Here is a 27,609-nt window from a genome sequence, read left to right on the forward strand (position 1 = left end):
GTTCTCCCCAGTTTCCTATTCTGTCCTATTTTGCTCTTCCTGTGGCATATATGTAATTATGTGTTGTCATGCTTGATCACTTTCTTCGGAAAAAAAATAGAATTTCTTAAGATTTTTTAAAAATTTTGTTTAATTGCATATTTAAGGAATCATGATAAAAACCCAACAAAAAAGAACCGGACCACATTTGTTTTCAATTTTCAAACTGCCGCCATCATGTCTTCCTCTCCGATTCTCTCTGGTCAGATTTTCGGAAGAAAAATCGAAACTTGGGATTGTGTAATACGAGTGGAGTGCAGGGAAGAGATGGCAAAACGGAAAAATTCAGACAGCTGTTGAGCTGAACAATTCGCTCGGTTGAAAAGAGCCTGATCTGATCTCCGTTTTCCTGATTTTATAATTTCCATATACTTATTGATATGAAGTTGAAGTTACCGTAAACCCTGTAATAGAAAGGCCTCTCTACTTGCAACTTTCAGCCGATTTTCCTCTGTTCCTGTCAAAGATAGGAACAATTTGTCAACTGATGAATTGTTAATCATAGTGTCACCACTATTTTTCTGGTTGACACATTTTTGGTATCTTGTATAGGAATTGAGATAAACGAGCTCAATCGTGGCAATGTGGGCCTCCCTGTAAGACATCAGTAAAGTATCCGGAGACAACGACAGATATGATTAAATTTGAAGGAGAATCATTCTCTGAATGGAGAATCAATCTGGTATGGAGAATCAATCTCATTCTCTGAATTAAAGCACAGACAAAGAGGGACTGTCAGAAAAACGAGCCGTCCGCGCGCTGCCGACAGCCCGTCTGCAACTATCTGAACACTGACCGTCTGAAGCAATAGCGCTTTCTGGACAGTTCATCGTTGAACAGCTATTCCCCCAGATGTTATTTATTTTATCGATAGTTTCTGTAGATGGTGCATTATCGACTTTCTTTCAAGTCGGCTCTCCAAAGGGTTCCGATGGTCCGTCGATAGTCCGACAACAGCCTGTCAGTTCTCCACGGATGTTATTCAGCTTCTTTCAGCAGTGCCCTTTTACCTTTGTACTAAAAATTATGTCTTATTGTTTTTTTTTAATCTTGTAATTTATAGTAAATGGGTGATTCAAACACTTGGGATCTAGTTGGAGAGCAACAGCAAAGGAAGAAAAGCAGATCACCATCCAGAGCGAGTCGAGTGGATTCCGAGGTTTGTCATGAAGATTTTCAAATTTTAAAACCGAGATTTGGCTTTCAAAGCCCCTCTGAAATTAGGATTCGATTTTTTCAACCTATTTTTTTCAGGAGGTTAAAAATTCAAACATGAAAACAAACTCATAACCTAAACGCTAATGGAATGTAATTCAAACAATCAACTTTAAACCCATATATCTCATTCCCTACAAAAGATACCCAAAAATTATTAACTGATAAAGTGTTTATCATAATATCAAACAACATTTGCTAGTTGACATCTTTTTTGATATCTTTCACAGGAACCGAGATAAATTAGATTAAAAATGAGATCCCATCAGAGTTGTTACAGTAAAAAGATTTTCGAAAAATAAAAAAATAACAACGAAGTTTTAAATGTACTCGAATAAAATAATCTTGAATTTCAGTTACTGGTAGGAGTAGAAAATGCAGCTGAACTTGAAGCTCTAGGTCTTGGAAAAGAGCAATTAGAGGAAGAAGCAAGAAGACATAAAAAGCAAAGAAGCAAATCTCCAGCATTGGAAAATATCCGGAAAACTTCTATTCATATTCTTCAGGTAACTTTTGAAAAAAAGAAATTATTCTATTCAAAAGAATTCAGAAATTCGGAGCGATTCCAAAGAAGAAAGATGACAGTGTATTGTTATTTAGACATCAAGATATTCCAGATATTTCTTTGGAATCTTTATGTATCAGGTAAAAAAGAGAAGAGAAAGGGCAATTCAAACATTTGTATTTAATTCAGGCCAAAAGAATTTTTTGAAGAGCCAAAAGTCTTCTCTTTTCGAGATATGGGAAGAGAGCAACAGAAAGCGGAAGTCAATGAAAAATGGTAAATCCAGGTACCAACTTTCTAAATTTGCTGCTCATTCCAGCTCGTATCTGTTCCGTGGAGCATCTTTCGACCAAGATGATCATTTTGAACTTCCAACTGAAACGGGAAGAATTCCAGAATATGATCATTTCTGTCCAATTCATGGCTCCAGAAGACGTCTCCCCAGAAATAAACTTGTCACAATGCAATCCTTAATGCATTCTGTAGATGGAGAGGATAATGAAGATCTTTCGTATATTTATGGGTGAATTTTTATCATAATTTTCTAGCAATTTCAAAATTTTCAGTCACGACTTTCTGGCGAAATTGGTTCGAAAAAAGAAACGAGAAATGTTGAGTGGTGCAGAAAAAGAAAGAGCCACAAAGATCAAAAGAAAAATTATGGTAGAAAATAATATTGAACTCTTATAATCAAAAATTTTGTTTCAGTCAAATCTGTGGATTCTCTCTGTTGCACTTTTGTTTTTATTTACTGCATTCAATGGATTACAAAACTTACAAACTTCTGTGAATGGAGATTTAGGATCGGATAGTTTAGTGTAAGTTGTAGGCCGAAAGATAATTGATTTCAATGAATCTTCAGAGCTTTATACTTATCACTTGCAATTTCATCTCTTTTCGTACCCTCATTCATGATCAATCGTCTCGGGTGCAAAATGACATTCCTTGTTGCTATATTTGTCTACTTTCTTTATATTGTTATCAATCTCCGGCCAACGTAAGCTACAATCCTTTAACTCAAAGTGATAAAACTCCAAAGTTCCAGTTACTCCTCAATGATTCCGGCTTCGATATTTTGTGGGATTGCAGCGTCGTGCATCTGGGGAGCCAAATGTGCATATATCACAGAAATGGGAATTCGATATGCTAGCTTGAATTTCGAAAGTCAGACAACAGTTATTGTCAGGTATGATTTCAAAGAATATCGTTTGACTAGCTAGATTTCGAAGCGAGTTTTGGGAAGAATTTTTGGTCATCTGCTGGATGAAACGTGTCACAATAACTAAAAAAATAAAGGGAAGGATTACTGTAGGGGGAATTATTGGAAAATTAAGAGGATTTCTGTAGGGGAAAATATTCGAGAATGAAAAAGATTACTGTAGGGAAAATATTCAAAATTGAAGAGGATTAAAATTTTTCAAAAATTGAAAGGATTATTACAGGTTCTTCGGATACTTCTTCATGATAGTTCATTGTGGCCAAGTGGTTGGAAACGTTGTCTCTTCATATATTTTTACACTATCCTATTCTGGATCACTACGAGGACCGGAAGATTCTATTTATGACAGGTTTTTGAAAACTAAATATTTTGAAAAATACAAATATTGTAGCTGTGGCTATCAATTCCCTAAAAATCTCTCTTATCTTTCCGAACTGGCTGAAAGTAATCTAGCAAGACCTCCTCAAAAAGTTTATGTAGCAGGTGAGCAATTAGGTAAATTTATGGAAATCATTATTTTTCAGTTTGCCTTGCCTATCTAGCTTGTATTATCATCAGTGGAATGATTATGAGCATGTTCCTGAATGCATTGGTAAAAGATACGCGTAATAGGTTGAACGAGTTGTGATTCATGTTAGCGCTGAAGACTCTATTACAGAAAAATGGCACAGCGGTTCAATTCAGAAATAATTACACTGATGGTGAAACATTTGATAAATATAAAGTTCCTGCTGTTGGTTCCACTCACAATTTTTAATGGTTTAGAACAAGCGTTCCTAGTTGGAGTGTATACAAAGGTAAGACTTTCAAAATACCGTTTTTGTTCTGATAGAGTTCCACCCAAAGCCTTCTTTGAGCTCAATTTTCTCTATTCCTGTGAGAGATATCAAAATTTTTTCAACTAATAAAACATTAATCATAACATCACCAATACTTTATGAGTTTACGATTTGGGTGGGGTTCTATCAGCGGAAATACTGTTGTCAATTTTTCCCGGTATTACGGTATTCAGGCATTTGTCGGATGTGGTCTTGGTATCTGGCAAATTGGTTTTGTAATGGCTTGTTTTGGAATATCAGACGCGATTTGCTCTCTTGTTTTCGGGCCATTGATCAAACTTTTTGGTAGAATGCCTCTTTTTGTTTTTGGTGCAGTCGTAAATCTTCTGATGATTGTCACACTTATGGTTTGGCCACTGAATGCAGCCGACACTCAAATCTTCTACGTCGTTGCAGCAATGTGGGGAATGGCTGATGGTGTATGGAATACGCAGATTAATGGTATGTTTTTTTTTCAAAATTCGATTTTTTAGAATCTGTTCATTCAGGCTTCTGGGTTGCTTTGGTTGGAAGGCAATCTTTGCAGTTTGCATTCACAAAGTATCGCTTCTGGGAGTCATTGGGAATTGCGATTGGATTCGCTTTAATCAGGCACGTCACAGTAGAAATGTACCTACTCATCACATTCTTCGTTCTTCTTCTGGGAATGTGCGGCTTCGTGGCCATTGAAAACTTTGATCACATTATGGTAAGTTTTCATCTATTATTGCCCAATGTAACTTGATTCGTCTGTTTGCATAAGTTTAGAATTTCCAAAAATTCAATGTCCTTTTCAGTGTTTCTGGAAGATACTCAAGGAAAACTCTCAAATGGAAAAAAAAGCTGCTTGTGTGGAGCAGCAAAGGAGTGATTCTGTGAGAAACAATTCAAAAGTGGAATCGGAACATAAAACAATGTATTAACCTAAATTCGGCATGCGTAATAAAAAAGTTCAAATTAAATTCACTAATTGCACAAGAATAGAATCAAAGTCGAATAAAATGAAGGGTACAAAATTGTAAAACGTTCAGTAAAAATTATCAAGGATGAATCTCCATATTTGGGTTCACTATCCGTAGATCGTCAATCCAAAATTTTCACAGCTGCTTGACCTCTTTCAAAAATGTCCAGAATTGCCTTTCCATGTTTTTCCATCATTACTGCATCAGCCATTCCAACGTCATAGAGTGACTTCAAAACAAATCTGAAACCGAATCTTCATCCACCGTAACGCTATCCGAACTTACGTCAGAACATTAGACTTATCGAATGGAGTACACTGTATGCATTTGCCGGCTAGAATCAGTTTATCTTGCAGCTCTACTGGTGGCTCACCCAAAACTGTTGGACGAAGGCAAACCTTGGCGCGAAAGTTGACCATCGGTTCGTAAAATTCCATGACACTGAAAGAACATAAGGCTATTTCAAACAAGTGTGAAGTAATTACTGTGCGAATGTCCATCTGCCGAGAGAATCTGTGTTAATCGCATAGGAGTAATAATCCTTCTTACTCTTCCAGATTTGTTTACGTCTCGCCAATGGATACTCTTCATCAATGCCCAGTTCATTATCCAATTGTATCCAAGCACGTCTAATGAGAGCCAGATTCTGATGGCTCGTTAGACGTTGATCCCAGATAACTGGAAACTTACATTTTGAAAAGTTATAGAAAACAATATAAGTACCAGGTCTTTTTCGAACAGCTGAAATGATCTGGACGACTTTAGCAGGATCAGCATGATCATTTTTAGTTGTCTGTCGAATTCTTGCATATTTGAAATATTCTTCTGAATATGTTTGAACTGTTAGGTGGCTGAAAAGTATAGATAAACTTAGGAAGAAACAGCTGCAAGTACTACCTGCCTTCATCCTGAATCATGTCAGCTGTGATAGTGGGAATATACATGGAATTGCTGGTTGGTCGATAGAATACGTTATCAGGGATGAAGCCATCTACCGTTTTCTCATCGAGCTCCTCGCGTTTTGGCTTAATTTCAGAACCGGAAAAATAGAAAAATTTAGTAGTTTTCTTACCGAGATTTGTTCAATCTTTCTAGTCTTTTTCTGTTTATTATTTGTGCTCGATCCTTGGAAACGACGAATGTTCTTGATTGGTCTGTAGCGAGTCTGAAAATTCCAATTGTTTTGTCAACATGACTAAAACGGCATTCTCTTAATATTTGTCATCACTCACTACAAAGGCACTACAAAAGCAGCTAATTCTCTAGTCAAAAACACCTAAAGTTTTCCTTTCGATTAATTCAGACTCTCTACCGTCTCCATTCTCTTTACTCTCTTCTCTCACAGCCGGTCTCCCATTCTGTTCAGAGAACGTTGGCGAATGCTGTGCAGACAGCATTTATTTGCGCGCGGCGCATTTTTTATCAATACCTTTTTCCATTTTCGACCAACCAATTGCTTGATAGAACTGACCACCAAGCCATCTTCTATTGTTTCTTGATCGCTTTTGCATTTTCCTAGCAGACTGTTTCGAGATTGTTGTGTAGAGTGCTCTGAAAATTGAAATTTTGTGTATATTTAGTCATCTGATATACCTTCTGATTCCAGGGCTGTGCTCGTCTCTGTGGTTACCATTTTTAATTATTTCCTTTCTAGACCGTTTTCGACATACTTCAAAAATTTCATTTTCGCGGAAAAAGGGGCGGAGTTTTGTTTTTGCAACCCGTGCACGGAGTTTCTGCGGGGAGCGGGCGCGAAGTTACTTTTCAAAAGGTTTTTTTTTCCAAAACGAAACTTTTTATTTGTCTTCTGAATGCTCCGATTTCAGCGGTTCTGGAGCAATTCCAGGTATTAAAGTTTTAGTTTTTCAGTTTATTCAGTCTTCCTAGAGTCAAATTCCCATGAACCTCTCGAGTTTCGCAAAATGGGCGGTCATGTGTCATGTTCTTTGCATTCCATTGTAGTCGCTATCTTTGAAATTTGTCAGCATTTTTGCGTCAGAAAACTTGACAACTGAGTATTGACCTGGAAACTAGAATTATAAATTTATATGCTTTGTCTCTCGGTTGATTTTCATGTCGACATTTCCTAGCAGTAAAAAAATCAAATTCCTGAGCGAATTTCCCTCATAAGGAGGTTAATTCAAGAAAGTTTTGTACACCTTCCTGATCTCCGCCCCGCTTCTCACTTGATAGTCTCTGTTATTCTGTTACTTTTCATAACTTCTCATTGCTTATTTCATATTTCAGGTCAATCATGTCCGGTGTCAAAGAGTTTGATTATTTGGTAATTGGAGGTGGTTCCGGAGGAATAGCTTCAGCTCGCCGTGCTAGGGAGTTTGGAGTATCAGTCGGGCTTATCGAATCTGGCCGTCTCGGAGGAACATGTGTGAATGTAGGATGTGTTCCAAAAAAAGTTATGTACAATTGCTCACTACACGCTGAGTTTATTCGTGATCATGCAGACTACGGATTTGATGTGACAGTGAACAAATTTGACTGGAAGTAAGTTTTAAAGCCTAAAGAAGCGAACATTCTGAATATCTTTCTCCTTCAGAGTTATCAAGAAGTCCCGCGACGAATATATCAAGAGACTCAATGGACTCTACGAAGGTGGTCTCAACGGCTCATCCGTTGAACTCATTCGCGGCCGTGCCTCATTTGCCGAAGATGGAACTGTTGAGGTCAATGGCGCTAAGTATAGAGGAAAACATACTCTGATTGCTGTTGGTGGCAAGCCAACTATTCCGAATATCAAAGGAGCTGAGTACGGTATCGATTCCGATGGATTTTTCGATTTGGAAGATCTTCCAAGGTTTGAAAAAAAACTGAAAAATTAAGCATTAGAATTGTGTTTTTTTAGTCGCACGGTCGTTGTCGGAGCTGGATACATTGCAGTCGAAATCGCTGGAGTTCTTGCTAACCTCGGTTCTGATACTCATCTTCTCATCAGATATGACAAGGTTCTCAGAACATTCGACAAGATGCTGAGCAACGAGCTTACTGCTGATATGGACGAGGAAACTAACCCACTTCATTTGCACAAAAATACCCAAGTTACCGAAGTTATCAAAGGAGAAGACGGTCTCTTGACAGTCAAAACAACAACAGGAGTGATCGAGAAAGTTCAAACTCTTATCTGGGCGATTGGAAGATACCCACTTACTAAGGAACTGAACTTGGAACGTGTCGGTGTGAAGACGGATGCTGGTGGTCACATCATCGTCGATGAATATCAGAACACATCGGCTCCTGGCATTTTGTCTGTTGGAGATGACACTGGAAAGTTCTTGCTTACCCCAGTCGCTATTGCTGCCGGACGTCGTCTTTCTCATCGTTTATTCAACGGCGAAACAGAGAACAAGTTAGCTTACGAAAACATTGCCACAGTGGTGTTCAGTCACCCACTAATTGGAACCGTTGGACTCACCGAAGATGAAGCTGTCCGCGATTACGGAAAAGACAATGTTACTCTCTACAAATCTCGGTTCAACCCAATGATGTTCTCGGTCACCAAACACAAGGAAAAGTCTGCCATGAAACTCGTATGCGTTGGAAAAGAAGAAAGAGTTGTTGGAGTGCACATTTTCGGTGTTGGATCTGATGAAATGCTCCAAGGTTTTGCGGTCGCCGTCACGATGGGAGCCACCAAGAAGCAGTTCGATCAAACTGTTGCCATCCACCCAACATCCGCTGAGGAGCTCGTTACAATGCGTGGAGGTGTCAAGCCAGAATAGATTGACTAATTTATTTATGTTTGAGCACTCGATTTCGTTTTATTCTTGAAACATCTTTTTAACTATTTTGTAGATAAACGTATTTTCTTTTATTAGACTTTATTAAATGCCGCCATAACCAAAATATTATACAGATATATTGTCGGAATAAAAAAAAGTGACACTCGGTGTTTGCGTACTTTGATCCCCGCCTCCCCCCACCGACGCTCCGCCCATCGCTTTGCAAGTACGGCGTGGTGTGTCCCGATGGGTTGATTTTTGGCCAATAAGAGGGAAAATATTAAGAGGATTATTCACGGATCATTCCAGAAGCTCATATTCATCGTCTACTGCCATATCGGACTTTCTAGGTTCTCTCCGCCGCCGTCTCACGGTCCTCTGAAACAGAGTTAAGGAAAAATTTATATTTTAGTGATACCTTCGGGGCTTCCAGATCGAATTCGGCATCACTAGACTCCGATCCGTTGACTGCAGAGAATTTGAGACCTCGCTCGAACTCGAACTCTTCTTCTATAAAATCGTATTTTGCATTTATGGCATAAAAATTTTTGAAGCAAACCTGGAATCGGCGAAGAAGACAATTGTGATTGCATCTCGTCATCTTCATTGTCCACCATATTCTCATCTAGGTCAGTGTCATCGTTTACTTCTGGCAAGAATCCATCAAACTCGACGTCACTGTCTTCTGAAGCCTCACTTCAAATTTCTTATTTCACTTTGAATTTCTCACCGCAGAATGGATTCTTTTCTGGGATATGATCAATTACTGTCTCACAAACTGGACCAAGGATGTAAATAAGAGCACTAGTCTCGATGATTTTGTATCTTCCGTAGAGATAGTTCACAACAGGCTGAAAAAGGATGTTTCAGATTCCAAATGATTGATGCTAACCTCCAAAAGTAGATGATAAACAAATATCGAGCACTGTTTTCCTACTTCCACCATCAGGACACAGATTGGCCAAATAATTGAATCTCTAACGGCAATTGCGATACTATGAAGAGTGTCACGAAGCCAGCAACGTAGTCGTTCGAATTGGCAAAATAGAAAACCTTTGACTGGAACCCACAAATGCTTGTGAGCCAGAGCACCGAGCACTTTCAGTTGTTTGACTGTGAATCGCCAAAGTGGTGGGAACCAATGAGCACAGAAGATGTAAACGAACACGAAGCACAATTGATCAAACAAATAACGAAGTGGAACACCGACCTGAAAACAGGCATTTTTATCAAATGAACTGGGGAAGATAGTCTTGCGGTATACAGTATACGGTATACTGTACAAATTTTTAAGAAAAAAGAAATGATACGTCATGGGAATGAAAAAAGTGTTGCTTTGTAATGAGTGAGCAATCACTATTTTCTTTGTTTGTCTGAAAATTTCGAAACATTTCACTATTTCATTAACTCACATTAATTTTCAGCCACTCCTTTAACGATGGCCACCATTCTGCACAGAACCAATATCGAAGAAATTTCCGAATACGTTCAGCAACTCTTTCCGTTCTTTCAATAACTGTGACATGGAACCTGAAGAACCGTTTTAGCTCTATCGATAGATCAAATGAAAACCATACCAGTTCTTGATTCCAGTGACTAGTTCTCCACAAGCTTCTCGGAAATTGAAGACGAAATGTTTTATATGTGCAATTAATGCTGAAATTCTTCAGTAACAGAATCTCAAGGTTCAGATGCTTACGTGGAACCCATCGGAAAAGAACAATGTATTTGGTATATTCGTACACTGTCACAATTGGAGTGATGATGAGGTACTGAACAAACATTTAGAGTGAAATGGCAGTTGTTATAACATGTTAAATCTCACTTGTATCCAGTTTCCAAACCAGCTGGCTGTTTTTTGAACTGCTGATCCAATTTTCGCATTCACTTCATTGTGCTCCCAAACTGGATTTATTAGCAGGCAAGCCACTGAAAACTAGTCTGAGTTAAAAAAAAAATTAACTACTGGGTCTCACAAGTAGCATAAGCAGAATAACATGCTAATCGAACTTCTTCCGCTCGTAGAAGGTGGATACTGTATACTGAGCCACCCACGGATAGTGTCTGAAATAGATCTTTTGATTCTGTAATAGGAATATAGCTCACCCGAAAAATAGACTGGAACGGCCACATGAGAAGATGTGTGATAATGGAACGATCATTGGACGATGAAAGGAGAATGTCCCATGCAAAAATACCAGCGGATGCTGTTGCTAACAGAGCTTCTTGAATTCTAGGATCACAATATATTACACCAATCCTGAAATAATTGCCTCGTAAAATCTGGGACTTTTAAAACTAAAATCTCACCAAAAAGCAGAGTTGACAGCCATCAGATAGAGCCCAGTAAGTGGATTTCTCCATTCAATAGTTTCTCGGTAGACTCGATGTAACCGTCGTCCCGTTTCTCGTATCCTCTCCATCATTTTTTTAAAAATTGGGTCAAATTGAAATTCGAATTTCGAAAGAAATCAATAACTGATTTACATCTGTTATTTTCTTGGTCACCTAAACCAAGAACAACTGTTTCTTTTCTTTTTTTTTTCTTGAAAACTCCTCTTTGAAAAGAGAATGGAGAGAGATAAAAGAGAGAAGCGATAGAAACGCTATCGTGAAATAAGAAAAAACAGATTAGGTTGGGAAGTTTTATGAGATCAAAACTTGAAAAAAAAGAGTAGTTGGTAAGATCTCCGATAAATAATTTAACAAAATACTGAAAGTTCATTCCCAGCGACTCCTCTTGGACGAAGAAGAAGAAGGCGCAGACGAAGAAGAAGAAGAAGAAGACTGATTTTGTTGATGTTGTTGTGCAATTCGAGCATTCAATTCGTCAACTTTTTTCTTCCATTCTGGTCGTGGATCTGAAGCCACCTGGGTCGGAAGATTGGATGACTCATTTGTTGGACGTTGGAATGTTGATTGGAACGATTTCTGAAAACGAAAAATACCATATATGGTTATCTTGCAAGGAAAAAGACAAACCTGGAAGGCACTTTTCAGCATCTGCGCTCTGTTTGCTCCTGAAGCTGGTACACCCCCTGATGATGTAGCTAATCTGCAATTCAATGAAAAGATGCTTAAAATAATAATAATTTGAAATCACCTCTGAGCACTCTGGACCATTCCGTCTACTGTTTGATTTGTAGATCCACCGTAACCAGAACCACCTTTACTGTTCCTTTGGTCCTTCAGTGGATCATACTGTTGTCCGCCTTGTGCGCCAGGCCCTCCTGTCCGTACTTTGGGCGTATATCCTAGACCTGTTCTACCTCGAGCTTGTGTACCAGTACTAGGACCCCCATGCCCAGCTCTTTGTGATCGGAACCATGCGCATTTCATTGCAAGATCCATTAGTGGTTTTGGAACTTCTTGCGATACACTCTCAAGATTCTTGACCAAGTGTCCTACCGTTTCGATATCTTTCTCAGTGACTAGGGTGTAGGCGGTTCCTCTGTGTCCAGCACGTCCAGTTCTTCCAATTCGATGAACATGGGTATCGATATCACGAGCCATATCAAAGTTCACGACAGTTCGAATTTCAGAAATATCGAGACCACGAGCAGCAACATCTGTAGCTACGAGGATCTGTGACTTTTTGCGGAACTTCAACAAGTTTTCGTTTCTTTCTGCTTGAAGCATATCTCCATGAAGCAGCACGATATCAAAATCTTTGAGCTTCAGTTTCTTTGCAAGATCTTCAGAATCCAATTTTTTCGTGACGAAAATAAGAACTTTTCCAACTGTAAAACACATTTTGAAAAGATATTGAGTTAGTTTTAAACTAACGGGAAGCAAATTCGACAAGATTTCTGATGAGCCAATGGAATTTAACGTCTTGGTTCTGCATCACATATACCTTTTGTTCGATATCTGCATTCGCTTCTCCAACTTCTCCTTGCACAATTCTAACCGGATCCACAAGAGCATCACGAGCGAGTCTCTCGACTTTTTGCTTGAATGTTGCACTGAACATAAGACATTGGCGATCTGGACGAACATGATCCGAAATAGATTTCACTTGAGCTTCTGAAAGAAACCTAAATATGATTAGTTTTTTAAAATTCTAAAACATACCAAAACCCATATCGAACATACGATCGGCTTCGTCAAATACTAGGAATGTCGTACGTAGAAAATTGGTAGCTTCCATTTTAACCAAGTCAATAATACGGCCCTGAAAAATCAAATCTGAAATAAACTATGAGATAGAGTCACTTACAGGAGTGCAAACAACCATTTCAGCCCCTTCATTCTGCAATTCGTTGGACTGCTCCCATTTGCTGCCACCTCCATAGGCACAAATGACATTGATGTTATAGACTTTGCAAAATCGTTTTGCTTCTTGGTACACCTGAATCGCCAACTCTCTGGTGGGAACCACAATAACTGCAACAGGTCCTTCTCCTTCTTTCAGATCTGGTTGATCCATTGTATGAACAATTGCAGGCCAGAGGTACGCAGCAGTTTTTCCAGATCCAGTTTTGGCAATTCCTAGAACGTCTCTGCCGGATAAAGCGGACGGGATGGCCATAGCTTGGATTGGAGTTGGTTGTTCGTACTCGCTTTTACGGATGGCCTCCATTAACAGCTTATCAAAAGAAAAATGAGCAAACGAGCACACAGGACGGGGTGGCTTGAGACCACCTACGCGGAGATTCATTGTGTTCTGAAGACGAATGATATCCAAATATTGAAGACGTCTGAAACATAACCTTAAAATTTTTTAAACGTTCGGAATCTTACTTGATATCATCATGCTCCTCGTAAAAATTTTTATTGAATTTCGGATATTGAATCTGCGTGTGATCAATGTCTGGTAACGGGTCAATAACTTTTTTCCATGTCCAAATGATATTTCCATCCTCATCATATTCATATTGTTCTTCGTCATTTTCATGTTTTTCTTTGTATTCTTCCATGAATCTAAATATATTTTTTCCAATATTTTGTTAGGTGAAAAGTGACACTCACTTGAAAAGAGATTCTTGCATATCTTCTTCATCGATATCAGCTCTTCCGAGTCCTTTCTTACTTGGATCCTCTGTGTCTTTTCCTTCTTTTCTATCCTTCTCCTTTTGTTCAGAAACTTTTTTGTCCTTCGTGGCTTGTTTCTCGATTCCAGCCATGAAAGCGTCCAGCTCGTCTTCTTCTTCGTCATCATCAGGTATTGAAGATGAAGATTTCGAAGGTTTTTCGTCATCCGATCCGCCTTCCAAATATCTAAACTAGGAAATCATCTATTGTTGAAATAGAACAAAACTTTGAAAAGTAAAACATACTCATCATCGTAGATCCGTTTTCGTCTGCTTGTTTCTCAGATGTTGATCCATATGCCATAAGATTTGCGTACTAAATTAATAATTGCCGAATTGATACTCAATTTGCAGATGGAGATTAAAATAGAAACCTCTTGTTCTTTTTTCATTTCTTGCTCTTTACGACTGCTCATGAAAACATTACGATTTGGTGGTGGGACTGGAGCATTTCCGACGGTTAAAGCAGCAGGAGGGGGTACATTGTTCATACTTTGTCCATCTGAATTCCAAAACTATTTAGAAGTTTGAATAATGTATTCATTACCACTTAAACTAGAAGTTCCAGACGACTTGGCGCTAACAAATCGATTATGATAATTCCCGGTGTATTTCCCTCGCCACATTCTATTCAGCTGCAAATTTTCATTATAATTGCTTGAATTTTTCTGAAAGATTTCAATTTTAATTCATTTTCAGTATTTATGAAGAAGGGATCAAAGTCACAGGGAAGGGGCGTGGTGAAGAACTGCAGTCTGCGGCGCGTCGTTTCGCAAAGTCGCCGCACGCAGTTTGGGAAACTCTGGCTTTTATCAAATAAGAACTCTCACTGCAATGGACTGGAAGGAAACGGAAAAATTGCTCGTTCAGCATACATAAAACCGAAAAAGTCGGAAATTATGGGAAAATATTTCTTTTTTACAGTTGTTATAAATGTATATATTTAAATACACATAACGAACCAATTTCAGAAAACCTGCTGGGTTACTGTAGCCCATCCTCTGGTAATCGGTTTCCAACCAGATTCGGGAAAATTCCGGAGCAGAAATGGCTAGATCTGGTTAGAAAATTGTCCGAACCAGGTTGGGAAATTAGCTTTTTCTGGTCAGAAAATCACCAGATGTGGTCGGAAAATAAAAAGTTTCCGAATCTGATTGGAATTTTACTCGCATCTGGTTGGCAAATGCGCGTTACCGGATCTGGTTGGAAAATTCCCCGAAACTGGTTAGAAACTGATTACCAGAGTCAAAGTTCTAAATTGAAAGTATCAGCTGAAAAGTGTTTGCTTTTAAGCTATCAACATTAAAAAAAACATGTTGTATTTGCACAACATTTTTATTTTTCTATGTTCTACTAGTTTTATTGCTGCATGTTATAGCACTGGTAATCTTTTTTGTTTTCTTTTGTTTTCAGATTCTAATTTTTTTTCTACAAATTCATAGTTTGCTGCTTCTCTTTTTGTTCTTTGTTTGAAAGTTTTGACTTTCCAACCACATGATATGCACGCTGTTCCCTCCACTTTTCCATGCTTCTCCATTGGAATTCGCACATCAAAAATGAAGTTTCTTCACCTAGAATGGTTTGCGAACCACGTGTTTCAGCCAAATTTTTCTTATCATGTTACAAATGTTATCTGTTGCGCAATAGTGTGTATCGTATGAGAGTGTCCAGACAAAGACTACGAACAGTTTCGGACAGTTGGAATTTGGCGGCGTGATAGGGATTATGATTGGCGCATGGAGAATTATAATGAAGTGTGGTCTTGAAATGACAGGGAAAACAAATTTCATACTTTGTACCTTGAGGATTAGAAGCTTTTTGAGCCCAATGGTATTTTAGGAAGAAGTTGTTTGGGATGGGAAAAGGAGGGAATAAAACCTTCGAATTATCTTGAAACTCATGCAATTTTGATAAGTATAACGGTGTGAAAATATCAAAATTAGTGGAGATCAATACCGTAAACACTCTATTAGAAGGACCCATTGCATCTTTGACCCGACATAATTCATATCCAGTATTATCTTATACAGTAAGCGAGATAAATTGGCTCAAAGTTAGAAGTTAAGGGTACCGTTCTATTATTGTGTTTACGGTACTTCGACTTTACAAAATTGATGGAGTAATTTATATCACTAACAATCAGAGATATTTGGTTTCATGATAAATTTTTACTATTTTTCATAAAAATAGAACATACACAAGAATGTTAGAGCCATTTTTTAAAGACATTCCAAAAAAAACATATTTCCGAAACTTCCGATATTATTTCCGTTTTAAAAGCATTCACATGGAGTTATTAAGTCATTAATCACAGTTTTCTCACTGGGAATTGTTCGTCATTTTGATATGTAATCACACCGAATTAAATTAGATGATCGGCCAGTTCAACATGTGCCAACCGATAACATTTTGATCGTCCACCCTCCTCTTTTTGATGACTTAGAAGAATGGAATGAACAACTATTTGAACGTGAGAGTTTGTGACGACTGTAGAAGAGTAATGTGACATTTAAGAAAAAAGAACAACTGAAAAATTTTAATATGAATCCTGGTAGTAGTTTTAGAAGAATATTGTGAATACTCTTATAGAACGACCACGAAACTGTCTACTTTGAGCATAGCATATATATATATATATATATTTCTCGTTTCCTGTAAGAGTTATCAAAAAGTAGTCAACTGACAAAATATAATTCATGCTATGAAAAATTTTCTTAGTTGACAACTTTTTGATATCTTTCACAGGAACCGAGACAGATGGGTTCAAAGTTAAGAGTTGGGGGGTGTCGTTCTATTAGAGTGTTCACGGCATCTCGAAAATTTTGTATTCTACTCCTGGTGGTAGTATTAGATGAGAAGAATCAGTTTCGGTCAAACATGAAAAGCAAACATTGGAAGAAGATCTCCGAATTTTTTCCATTTTTTCCTGAAATTAACAGAGAATATCGAACATAACTATTTTCTATAGATTCCGAATTTCTGTACAAGCTCAGTCAGAAACAAAATGAAGCCTGATTACGGTCACAATTGTTTCTTTTTCATGTGATATCTCTGGATGACTTATAAAAACATTTCTGAAAGATATATTTATTTATTTATTTAAAAAAAAAAAAACAAATGGAGGAATCAACCCAAAAATGAGTATCCACTTGAACAGGAATGTATCGAATATCAACGTGAATACTCAATTCCTTTTTTTTTTTGAAATTATATAGTCAATGAGCTCCTTTCAAACACATTCTCACACAAACAATATTGCCGCCTTTCCTTCCACAATGTGACAAAGATAAGACCGCAGATTTTTAATGTAACAAACTGACTTCTTACTCTTTTTTACATGTTCTTGCTTGTCACTCACATTCCATTACTCTGATTTTATTTTTTTCAATTTTTTTGTCATTCTTCCTGTTGGAACAGGAGTAATAAGAATGTCAGAACTTATAAGGCAAATTAGGGTATTATCGGTATTATCTACCACTCTATAAAACTGAATGTTGAAGGAAAGAAAGTATCTGGCATTTTTTAAAAGGAGTGCCAGACTTCTTACTTTTGACGCTGGTAATCCTGTGATCACTCGGCATAAATGGACTAGCCAGATCTAGTTTTTAGTGTTTTTTGTTTCGAAAAAAAAACTGTTTTGACAGTCTGTAAATCCCTTTTGCCTAACAAGTTGTGTTCATTTTTTTGGTTTGCCATGAAACCTGTATTAGAAGGGCCTCTCTAATAGAATGGTCCTCATCAAAAAAATTTTGTTTGAAATAGAAATTTTCCGTGTTTTTAGTCGACAATATTCCGGAAATTCCAGAACTTTGTTGGAACTTAGTTGCTCAAAAAATCGATCAGTTTTGGTTTTCAAATTTATAGGTTTTTATGAAATTTGAACGAGATCCACCAAGTTTTTCAATGAAAGTTTCTGGAAAAAGTGGCCGGAAAAATGAAAGGGCCCCTCTAATTGAAGGACCCATGTGCCCTCCAGAGGTACCTTGTAAAAATAGAAGACCTGTTTTTCTATTACAGTTTTTTACGGTTTCGATTTTTGAAGCAGTACAATGATGGACTATTGGAACTCATATGTTTAGATAAATTCGAAATTTTCTGCTTACTGAAACTTCCAAAGCAGTAAAAGACCGTTATTCTTGTCTTTGAACACTGAGTTTTGTAAATATTTCAGGAAAGCAGGTCAAATAGACTTTTGCTGGTAAATGCATATTAAAAAAACTTGAACTTGAATACTGAAATTAAATTTTATTTGTTTTTACTTTGTTCATTGCACATTTGAAAATACATAAAATATTTTACAGTTTCCTTGAAAATCCTCAGCCAGATTTTTTTCCAACATTTTCCCATTTGCAGAGACGACGTGCTTCAAGCAAAGTGCTCGATTCGTCTGATTTCCGGAGGTGGAGAAGTAGGACATAACTGATAATAAATTTCGAAGAAAAACTTTTTTCTCCAAGATAACAGCAAAAAAGAGAAAGTATTTTATTCGTAAATAAGGCATAACTTTGTCGGAGAAAACGGAATGGTTCAAGTGGCACCGGTGAGTTTTAAAAATTTTATTTGAAAACTTCTTGGAAGGACTCTGGAACCAAATACCAACAAACCTGTAATAGAAGGGGTTTAACACTGTCAAGTTTCTGCTAATTTTTCTCTGCTTCTATGCAAGATATCAAAAATATGTCAACTGTAAAAACACTTCTGGTATAATGATAAACAATTTATTAGCTTACAACTTTTTAAAAATCATTCACAGGAACTGAGAAAAATTGGGTCAAAGTTAAAAGGTATGGGGCTCTTCTATTACAGGTTTTACAGTATCATGTTCCTCGAGTTTGTTTTTGTCTTTAAGCTAAATTGTTTTCAGAACTCTTGTAAAAATCCATTAATATTCTAAAACTTTCTCTCGATATAGAGATATCTTATTTTATTAAAAGTTGGGAATCATCAAAATACAAATTCCAATTTTCGCATAGCTTTTTCTTCCTCCATCTTCTTGCATCATCACTAGTCACAATTTTTAAAAGACATAGAAAAAGAGATAATAGTTAGACTAGTGATAATAAAGTTCGAAAATTATCGCTGAAATGTTGAACATGACAAAAAAATAGAACTTTGGTCGGTATAACACAGTTCTGCTGAAAAGGCCAATTGCCCAATATTTTGATTGGAGCCTGCTTTTATAAATACATTTTTGCCACAATAGAACGTTGCATTGTAAATTCTCGATGATCATGGCAGTAAATATATCAAAGAACTGGAAGAGAAAGAAGAACCTTGTCAAATCAAGTTAGAAGAATAAGAATGAACAGTATACTTTGACTTAATTGGAAATTGATATCTTTGTTGATCAATTGATAAAGAAATCATCTTTTGATGAAGGACAGCTGACCGGATTTTTAAAGATTACATGAGGCGAGAATATATTCCTTTACAGGTTGGTGTAGGAGGAGGAAGTGGTCAGAGTCGACCTGCATCAGATCCAAGGATAGGATGGTTTGTCTACATGCTAGCATTTTCAGCAGTCATCGGTAAGTAAGAAGGGATCCTCAACAAAGATATCCAAATGTTGGGATTACTGTAGAATGTAAAAATGAAAACGGACCACTATCTCAACTTCATCCAGAAACACTAGAAGTCTATACTCTGGCCTCGTCGTCTAAAATATTTCCTAAAAACAAGACACACGTGATTCTGAAGACGTCATATCATCTAGTCTGGTATCCGCCCTTCTCTCTTTCTCACATATCACTTTCTCATTATCCGTTGAAAATAATTAAATTAGTCGAAAGTGAAGTTGGACTAACAATCACATATTCGAACTATTCCTCCTCACCCATTTTTCAATTCTCTCTCACATTTTTTGTGAATTCGGAACGAGACCAATATCAACAACACCCCCAAAGAATCACTCTCCGTTTTCATTCTTCCCCTCTTTTTTTCTATTTACTGTCGCATTTATTTTTCGGTACTACCTAGATCAGTCCTGACTGGGAATGCCGGTTGAAAAACCAAAAGAATTACCCCAAATGGGTTGGTATGTATTCAATTTAGTCATGTGTGCAATTATAGGTGAGTTTGAATAATCAGGAAATTCTTACTGTAGTTTCAACAATCTTACGATTAGAAACCCATCGTAAATTATAATTGCATTTAACTTTGAGTTCATATATCTCATTTTCTTTCGAAGATATCAAAAAGTGGTCAATGTCAACATAATGTCAAATTATTTTGTTAATTGAGCACTTTTTGATATCTCTTACTGAAACCGAGATAAATGGCTTGATAAAAGTTAAATGATAGGGGTAGTTTTCAGTTAGAAAAACATCTCCACTAACAAAAAAAGTGTCTTACTTCCTCTATCTTTACATTACAAATTTGGAATCTTTTCTCTTCAAAATGTGTCTATATTCTCCACTTCGACATAATTTCAAAATATCGAAACGCAAAAAAAAACTAGTTCTGGTTGAACCCACTATTCCGACACACAAACTACATTGTATGTCAATTTGAATTTCAAATTCAAACAAAAAAATCGCACTGCAAAAATTTCGAATCTTGTCCCACATAAAGCTTATTTTCAGGAGGATTCCTATTCGGATATGACACAGGAATTGTATCTGCTGCGATGCTCTATGTCCCAGATGCTGCTGGAATCAAACCTCTGGATTCTGTTTGGCAAGAAATTATAGTTAGTGTGACCCCTGGAGTAGCAGCAATCGGATCTTTATGTTCGGGACCAGGCTCTGATTTCCTGGGAAGAAAGAAGATTATCATTGGAGCAAGTGTTACATTCGCAGTTGGAGCTGTCATTTGTGCAGCTGCATGGACAAAGATTGTACTTTTAATTGGAAGAATTTTATTGGGTGCTGCAATCGGTAAGATATAATTTTCATGGACTAGATCTATTCATTTTCTATCAGGATTCGCTTCGATGATTGTTCCAATTTATGTATCAGAAGCATCCCCATCTCATATTCGTGGAAAGCTTGTCACAGGTTTTCAATTGATGATTACTGTAGGATTGGTAATAGCAAACATTGTTGGAGGAGCTTTCAGTTATGTCGATCCATTTGGATGGAGGTATCTTTTTTAAACACTTCTAATCCTTCTAAAAATCTTCCTGTTTCAGATTAATGTTTGCCTTTGCTGCGGTCCCTGCTATTATTCAATTCGTATGCTTCCTTTTCCTTCCAGAGTCTCCTCGTTGGCTTTATGAGCATGGAAGAACTGTTGAGGCAAGAGAAGTGCTGACAAGAATCTATAATGGGCATACGGAATGGGTTGATTATGAAATCAATGAAATCAGTTTCTCGTATGAAGAAGAGTTGAGAGCAAAGGCAGAACATGCTGGAAATGGACCAACTATCATTCGTATCTTGAAAACTCCGCATGTCAGAAAAGCTTTAATTATTGGATCTCTCCTTCAAATGTTCCAGCAGCTGTCTGGAATTAATACGGTTATGTGGGTGTCTAAAATAGCAAGAACTTATTGAATACATGCGGTTTTAGGTACTACACGGGTAACATTATCAGAAGTGCAGGAGTCAAAAATAAACACACAACCATTTGGATTTCTGTGGGAACTTCTGGTGCGTATTTTCCCGTTGGCCATATTTTACAGTAGTTTTTCAGCAATCAATTTCATTGGAACCTTCATTCCGATCGCCCTGGTAGAACGTCTTGGTCGCAGAGTTCTTCTTCTTGTTTCTATGATTGGTGTCATTCTGTTTTTGATTGCGATGGGTGTCTCCTTCCTTTTGATTAACAATGTGAGGAAGATTTCAACTGCCAAAATATTTACAATCATATCAAAAACATTTTATCATTTAACCACATTTTGATATCCTTTACATTAATCCTATTTAGCCCAAATTTGACGATGTAGGTTAATTTCTATTAGAGGAAATACGGTATTCCCTTTTTAGGTGCGTTCCAGTTGCAAAAATTATCTCCCAGTTCTGTAACATAGAGGAAGATGTCAAAATGTAGGGACTTGTGAAAAAGTCCAAAATTGCTTGACCGCAACTAAAGAATTAAAATTAGTGTCTTGACCCCATTGTAAGGTTAATCAAAATTTTGGTTTTATTCTGAAAGCCCAAACTACCGTCGTTCCATTGTATCATTAAAAACCGAATTAACTAAAATTAATTACAGGATTCCTCACTAACATATCCACAAAACGAATACGCTGCAACACCAAACTTCAACCCATCAGTCAAAGATGCAATCAAATGCATGAAATACAGTAACTGTGATTTCTGTGTGACTGATGAAAAGTGTGGTTTCTGTGAGAACAAAGCATCCAAGACTGGTAATTTTTCTTGTTGAATTTGGCATGTAAACCACATTTTTCCAGGTTACTGTCTTCCATTTCCTGATTCTGATTCGGCGGATTTCTCTGCCACCGGAATATGTCAATTCAGTAATTTGACCGGCAACGGAAAAACGTACGAATGGGAAGACTCGTACTGTCACACAAAATTCACTGTTTTGCCAATCATTATCATGGTGTTCTATTTGCTGTCTTTTTCAGCAGGTAGGTGAAAAATTTAGGCTTCGATATAAAAGTAACAGCGATTCATCAAAAATTAACTTCCAATAACAACAGTGGACTTTAGGGTCCTCTTCTAATTTTTGGATGTTTGTGTTACTGGAGAACCGTCCAATTCGGAGGTGGAATTACCGTAAAAACTTGTAACAAATGGTCTCCATAATGTTTGAACTATTTTTTTGGCCCCTTTGCAAGATATCAAAATTGTGTCAACCAACAAAATGTTTGTGATATCATGATAAACAGTTTGTCAGTTGACCACTTTTTCATATCTTGGACAGGAACCGAGATTAATTGGCTCAAAGGTATAAGATGGGGAATCCTTAAGTTTTACGGTAAGCTAAGTGTTTATATCATTAGAGTACTTGAATTTTGAAGCACTCTATTCTAAACTTCACTCACCTCCACCCGCAAATTTGATGCTTCCCTAAGCAATTTTCCGAGTCCCCATTCCAACTGTTTATTCCAGGTTACGCTCCTCTTCCATGGGTGCTCAATGCTGAATTCTATCCACTGTGGGCCAGAAGTACAGCAGTTTCCATATCAACTGCATTCAATTGGATATTCAATCTCATCGTCTCCCTCACATTTTTGTCTCTTTCCCAAGCTGCTACCAAATATGGTAAGCTTCAATACTCAATTGAACTTCATGAAAATTTTTACAGGAACATTCTTCATTTACTGTGGATGTACTATTGTCGCGTTGATTTTCGTATTCTTCTTCGTACCCGAAACTAAAGGATATTCTATTGATGAAGTGGAAATGTTGTTCATGACAAAGGAAGAACGGGAGAAGACACAGAAAGTTCTAGATGAGAGCAAAGAAGGAAAACATCGGAATTCTGTAGCACTTTCTTATGATACTAAATTTTAAATTTCAGCTTTAATCGTCATTTCCTTGTATAATAATTTGTAATTAATTTTGAATAAAATATTGCTATTTTTTAGAAGTTTTCTTTGAAGAACATTTCACAAAGAAACAAAGGATCTTCATTATGATCCGATTTTATAATTTTCCTCTATTTGCTTCTAAAGAAGAGTTTCTTTTCAATTTTGGCGAATTTCTCTGGAGAATTCAGAAAAGATAACTTTTAATATTATGGACTATTATTTATGGACCATAATATTAAAAACTTTGTACCCATAAGTTATGGATACATAGCGGTGGCCGTGTTCGAACGAAAACTACCGTACTTCTGTTTTCAGGATTTTTTTGCGATTTTCGCGCGATTGCAGCATTTTTTTTAGAATAAAAGTTTTTTTTAATTTTCTGACCAAATAACAGAAAAAAACCGACGAAAGGCAGTAAAAAATAAAGTGTTCGTTTCGGGCCCTGAAACAATAAAATCAATCAAAAATAACTATTTATCAATTATCTATACTAAAAACCAAAAACAAATCAAACAAAAGAATCAACAGTCTTTGAAAAAACGTTGTGAAGTAGAGTCGTCCATCAGCACCTTCTTTCGCTCGCGCACGAAATTTCCTCGATCGTCGACACGAGGCGAGTCAATGTTATGGCGGACGTGATAAGCAGAATATGGATCGTTTGGATAATGCTTCGGACGAAGCCAGTAGGGTGTCATCAGCTTATCCAGAATTTCACATTGTTCCTGTAAATGAATCAATATGATCAAATTTTATATCAGTTTGAGTTAGCTACCCTAGTTCAATTAAAAAATATATGGGAAAACTCACTTTTGTGCATGTCTCGTAATACAGACTTGTTTTCTGCCAAGTTTCATCTTTCATGTACCTCAATTTGTGACGTCCAGGGTGGGCATGGATCCACATACCATTGTTCAAACGTTTGAATCTGAAAGTTACGATTAATTATCTCTTGGGTTTATGCAGCAGATAATCAAGTATAAATTAAAATTTATAAAAATAAACACCTGTCCAGAACATCTTGTGCTGGTCGTTTTCGTCCAACTCGTTGATCAAATCGTATGTGGTATTCGTGAGCAGGAATGTTAGCGATTCCACGAACAGCAACTGATATTGGTGCGTGTCGACTTGCGCACAGAGACGAAAATGCTGCTTTCGTAAACATTTCTGACTGAAAAATATTATTTCGCCGAATTGAAACCGAAACGGTCTAGATAAAAAATGGAAAGAAAAAAAAAAGAAAAATGGGTGAATTATTTGCGGAGACTACGGTTGGCATCGGTGTTTGCACATTTCTCTCAGTTTCTCAGTTTTCAGTACTCTCTTTGATCATGTTGTTTTCTTCACAAAGAAAAAGTAAATAAAATAAGAAAGCAACAAACTTCAACATGTTCCAAGTTTTAGCAGCCATATTTAAACGTATCGATTTCTTATCAATTTTGAAAGTAACCTATAAAACTTTCACGATGAAAAGATGCAACTGTTGTAAAACATAAAAGATTCGTACTTTGCATCACCGAACCAATTTTCATCGCGAATATTATAACCAAAGAATAAGGAAGCCTTCAAGATTGTATGTTTCAGATGTCGTCTGAAGGCGGTACTGCCGTCATCCAACGATACTTCGGCGGAGGAGATAGTGAACAACGAACAGCTCTTCAGTTTGCTTTCTACAATGTTCTACTTTTTGTTCTGGTAAATAGTGGAAATCTCAATATACACATCCATCCGAAGTATTTTTCAGTTGGGAGTTGCATTATGCGGATTGTTCGCTCTTTACAACATGATGTACATGTTCCTCTCGCCCATGCTCTGGGCTGTCCTAGTTGGTACTGTACTTTTCCCGTTTAAAAAGAAGGTTACCGATATTGTTCAAAGTAAGCGTGGACGAATGTTCTACTACTGAAAGATCTGCTTTTAGACTGGCTTCGTCATCTGCAGGACACCAATCAAACTTTGGCAAAAGCTGTAATAACACTTCCATTTACTGGATTCAAAAAAGTATCGGATACCATCTATAAAACTTTCGCCAGGTGTGACAAGCTAAAACTACAGTAACCTGAATTAATCCCATTGCAGTCCAAATGGAGCAATCATTGCTCTTGCTTATGCTGCACTGAAAGTTTTGTCATATGAAAGAACTTTCATGTATGTTATAAGTTGGATAGGACGATTGTATGGGTATTTGGATTCATTCATCGTGTTCTTCGCAAGACCTTGGGTTCTCCCGCTCATAGTCGTATACTTCTGCTGCTATGCCGCTTGGATTTATGTTCAAGATCCAAAACAAATAAACAAAAAGCTTGCTCGATCATTTTCACTGCCGATTTGGTTTGTATTCGATGAGATTCGATCGTTCTTTGAAAGAAATTTTTTGCAGGATATATGTCATATCGTATGCTTCTCTCTACTTTGGTCCCCTTCGTGCCTGTGTCTTCGGTGTTTCAGCCGCCGTATTAGGACTCTTATCTGCTGGAGTAATTGGATCTCAACGTTCTTCTGAAGCCGAAGAGAAGCCGAAAGAAGAAACTTCTTCTGTAAATCAAGACGAATCTTCTTCACTTCTGCCGCCTAATGTTGAAAAGATTTTAGAATCGGCTAAAGAGAAACGTACGTTTGACACACTCATTGAACAATCAAATTGACCGATTCATTTAGTTTCAGTGGATGCAACCGAAAAGTCTCTTCTAGAAAACTCTATGCTCTCCACGTCTACAGTGGACGAAGCAATCACTGGTGACTGGCTTATCAGATGTGTATTTGGACTATGTGCGCTTCTATGGGTAGTTCGGCATGATGGAGCTCTGATTCTTATTGCTATCCCATTTGTTCTGGCTGTTTTGTCAAGAGTTGCGGAACAATTAGGAATCACTGCCGCCGTCAATAACTTCCTCGACAATTCATGGCAAAAAATAGCTCCTTCTGTGATGAAGGTTGTTGAGATTACTGTAGCTGGACCACTGCGTCAATTCGTCAAAATGCTATTCTCTTCTGATAAGTACATTGTCGAAAGCTTGTACGACAAAATGGATGTCCTATCATCTGTGATTGTCATGGCACTCCTTGCCTTTTCTGCGATACTCGCAGTTTTCTTTGTTGGATTTCAGTTGCATGGAGAGACGGTTCATCTTGTCCGTCTCACCTCCAACGTTGTGAACTCACGCCCAGACTGGTTAGCTGCAGCCATGGATTATACCGAAGATCAATTGGAAGAGAACAACATTGATATTGATGACTACGTTCAACAGGTACGGTAGAATTAATATGGTTTTAAATTGAAATTTTCAATTCATTTCTCTCTATTCAGGCTTACGAACAAGGTCGTACATGGTTAGCTTCGAATGTCCGATCACTGGCTAATGCGAAAGATACAAAAAGGGCAGATATGCTGGAAGAACAAGTGAAGCAGGTTGTTGATAAACTTTATCATTTGTGGGAGGATAGAAACAATAACATGACTGTTGGTATGACCTATAAAATCCAATTTCCGCTTACTGATTTTTATATTTGTAGCAGTTAATCAGACGTCAAGAGGAGATGTTTGGCAACAACTGAAGGGAGTTACTGATTTGGCTGCACTGAAAGATGAACTGACATTGATCGTAAAAGAAAATCTTGACACACTCATGGGAGTTGCTCAATCGGTTGGGTCGATACTGGCTGTAAATGTATCCATATTCTCCTCACTATTAGTCTCATTTGCTGGAATAATTCTGAGCTTCGGAATGGAACTACTGAATACATTCATTGAGCTTGTAAGTTTTAAATAGTTAATAACTGAAATTAAACATTTTCGCTCAGATTGTCTTTCTAACAATGGTCTACTATCTTCTGTCTGCTTCCCGAACCCGATGGCTACCTCTACAGTGGGCTTCTGATCTATCGGCAGTCACAGCCAATGATGAAACCATGTCAGCACCAGCTCAGCATCACATTACTGCAGCAATCGAACACGCCATTTTGTAAGTTTCAGAAGCTATCCGTTCACATTTATTTTTTTTTCCAGCGGTGTGTTTATTCTATCTGCCAAGATGGCTGTTTTCTACGGGCTCTACACCTATTTTGTTCACAGCCTTTTTGATTTGAACATCGTTTTCGTTCCGTCCAGTATGTTATAAATACTCTGATCTCTAACTATTCAAACATCTTGAATTTTCAGTGGCAGCTACGTTGTTCGCCGCTATCCCAATCATGCCACCGTATATCGTTGCTATTTTTGGAATAGTCGAACTTTGGCTCGTACGAGGAGAAGGAGCTGCTGCTCTCGTGTTCACGTTGGCATCTTTTGCTCCTGTCATGTTCGCAGATGCGACGTTTTATAAGGAAGTGAAAGGATCTCATCCCTATGTTACTGGTTTAGCCATTATCGGTGGAATGTATTGGCTTGGATTACAGGTCTATTACGCTCGAAAATCTAAAAAGGCAACTTTGAATTTTCAGGGTGCAATCATAGGACCAATCATACTATGTCTTTGCCTTGTTCTCGTTAATGTCTACCTCCAACATGTGAAACCATCAGCTCTCTACACCCCCGCACCTACACCACGTAATATCAAATTATCTAGCACTTGATCAGTCTATCGTTGTTTCGAAATCGTAGTTACTGCCTTGAACTCCTGACACATGTACCTTTTCCCTGTATTTT

The 27,609-nt window shown here is 37.5% G+C and overlaps 8 protein-coding genes across 8 annotated transcripts; 4 read left to right on the top strand and 4 right to left on the bottom strand.

The window, feature by feature from the left end:
• Positions 1-1,105: 1,105 nt before the first annotated feature.
• Cbr-unc-93 lies at positions 1,106-4,719 on the top strand (the record flags this gene model as incomplete). The annotated part of the gene is made up of 15 exons (XM_045244126.1): positions 1,106-1,198; positions 1,611-1,760; positions 1,805-1,899; positions 1,949-2,035; positions 2,079-2,282; positions 2,326-2,422; positions 2,468-2,577; positions 2,622-2,756; positions 2,805-2,945; positions 3,370-3,461; positions 3,503-3,590; positions 3,637-3,775; positions 3,991-4,258; positions 4,306-4,505; positions 4,594-4,719. 15 exons carry the CDS (start codon positions 1,106-1,108, stop codon positions 4,717-4,719), a joined length of 2,025 nt encoding a protein of 674 aa, XP_045094104.1.
• Positions 4,720-4,879: 160 nt separating this feature from the next.
• On the bottom strand, positions 4,880-6,391 carry Cbr-madf-8 (the record flags this gene model as incomplete). The annotated part of the gene is made up of 8 exons (XM_045244127.1): positions 4,880-5,000; positions 5,044-5,199; positions 5,244-5,436; positions 5,482-5,609; positions 5,656-5,783; positions 5,831-5,923; positions 6,188-6,309; positions 6,352-6,391. The coding sequence occupies 8 exons, from the start codon at positions 6,389-6,391 to the stop codon at positions 4,880-4,882; spliced, it is 981 nt and encodes a 326-aa protein (XP_045094105.1).
• A 621-nt stretch (positions 6,392-7,012) lies between these two features.
• On the top strand, positions 7,013-8,492 carry Cbr-gsr-1 (the record flags this gene model as incomplete). The annotated part of the gene is made up of 3 exons (XM_002641436.2): positions 7,013-7,260; positions 7,313-7,570; positions 7,619-8,492. The coding sequence occupies 3 exons, from the start codon at positions 7,013-7,015 to the stop codon at positions 8,490-8,492; spliced, it is 1,380 nt and encodes a 459-aa protein (XP_002641482.2).
• Positions 8,493-8,792: 300 nt separating this feature from the next.
• On the bottom strand, positions 8,793-10,918 carry CBG09774 (the record flags this gene model as incomplete). Its single annotated transcript, XM_045244128.1, has 10 exons — positions 8,793-8,870; positions 8,911-9,002; positions 9,052-9,177; positions 9,223-9,343; positions 9,385-9,702; positions 9,905-10,264; positions 10,318-10,421; positions 10,469-10,556; positions 10,599-10,752; positions 10,803-10,918. 10 exons carry the CDS (start codon positions 10,916-10,918, stop codon positions 8,793-8,795), a joined length of 1,557 nt encoding a protein of 518 aa, XP_045094106.1.
• Positions 10,919-11,213: 295 nt separating this feature from the next.
• Positions 11,214-14,151, bottom strand: CBG09775 (the record flags this gene model as incomplete). Its single annotated transcript, XM_045244129.1, has 11 exons — positions 11,214-11,423; positions 11,475-11,547; positions 11,596-12,232; positions 12,279-12,518; positions 12,567-12,666; positions 12,712-13,204; positions 13,236-13,415; positions 13,464-13,712; positions 13,768-13,841; positions 13,900-14,027; positions 14,073-14,151. The coding sequence occupies 11 exons, from the start codon at positions 14,149-14,151 to the stop codon at positions 11,214-11,216; spliced, it is 2,463 nt and encodes an 820-aa protein (XP_045094107.1).
• A 3,896-nt stretch (positions 14,152-18,047) lies between these two features.
• On the top strand, positions 18,048-22,950 carry Cbr-hmit-1.3 (the record flags this gene model as incomplete). The annotated part of the gene is made up of 11 exons (XM_045244130.1): positions 18,048-18,065; positions 18,960-19,053; positions 20,107-20,400; positions 20,446-20,605; positions 20,655-20,987; positions 21,035-21,114; positions 21,158-21,294; positions 21,680-21,836; positions 21,882-22,061; positions 22,546-22,652; positions 22,684-22,950. 11 exons carry the CDS (start codon positions 18,048-18,050, stop codon positions 22,948-22,950), a joined length of 1,827 nt encoding a protein of 608 aa, XP_045094108.1.
• A 538-nt stretch (positions 22,951-23,488) lies between these two features.
• Cbr-mrpl-35 lies at positions 23,489-24,129 on the bottom strand (the record flags this gene model as incomplete). Its single annotated transcript, XM_002641440.1, has 3 exons — positions 23,489-23,689; positions 23,775-23,892; positions 23,972-24,129. The coding sequence occupies 3 exons, from the start codon at positions 24,127-24,129 to the stop codon at positions 23,489-23,491; spliced, it is 477 nt and encodes a 158-aa protein (XP_002641486.1).
• Positions 24,130-24,548: 419 nt separating this feature from the next.
• CBG09778 lies at positions 24,549-27,536 on the top strand (the record flags this gene model as incomplete). Its single annotated transcript, XM_045244131.1, has 11 exons — positions 24,549-24,659; positions 24,709-24,841; positions 24,874-24,997; positions 25,044-25,295; positions 25,345-25,574; positions 25,629-26,212; positions 26,272-26,428; positions 26,478-26,719; positions 26,766-26,875; positions 26,908-27,071; positions 27,124-27,536. The coding sequence occupies 11 exons, from the start codon at positions 24,549-24,551 to the stop codon at positions 27,534-27,536; spliced, it is 2,520 nt and encodes an 839-aa protein (XP_045094109.1).
• Between the last annotated feature and the right edge of the window lie 73 nt (positions 27,537-27,609).

The sequence above is a fragment of the Caenorhabditis briggsae genome (assembly GCF_000004555.2).
Source record: "Caenorhabditis briggsae complete genome, chrIII, whole genome shotgun sequence".
Taxonomy (NCBI): Eukaryota; Metazoa; Nematoda; class Chromadorea; order Rhabditida; family Rhabditidae; genus Caenorhabditis; species Caenorhabditis briggsae.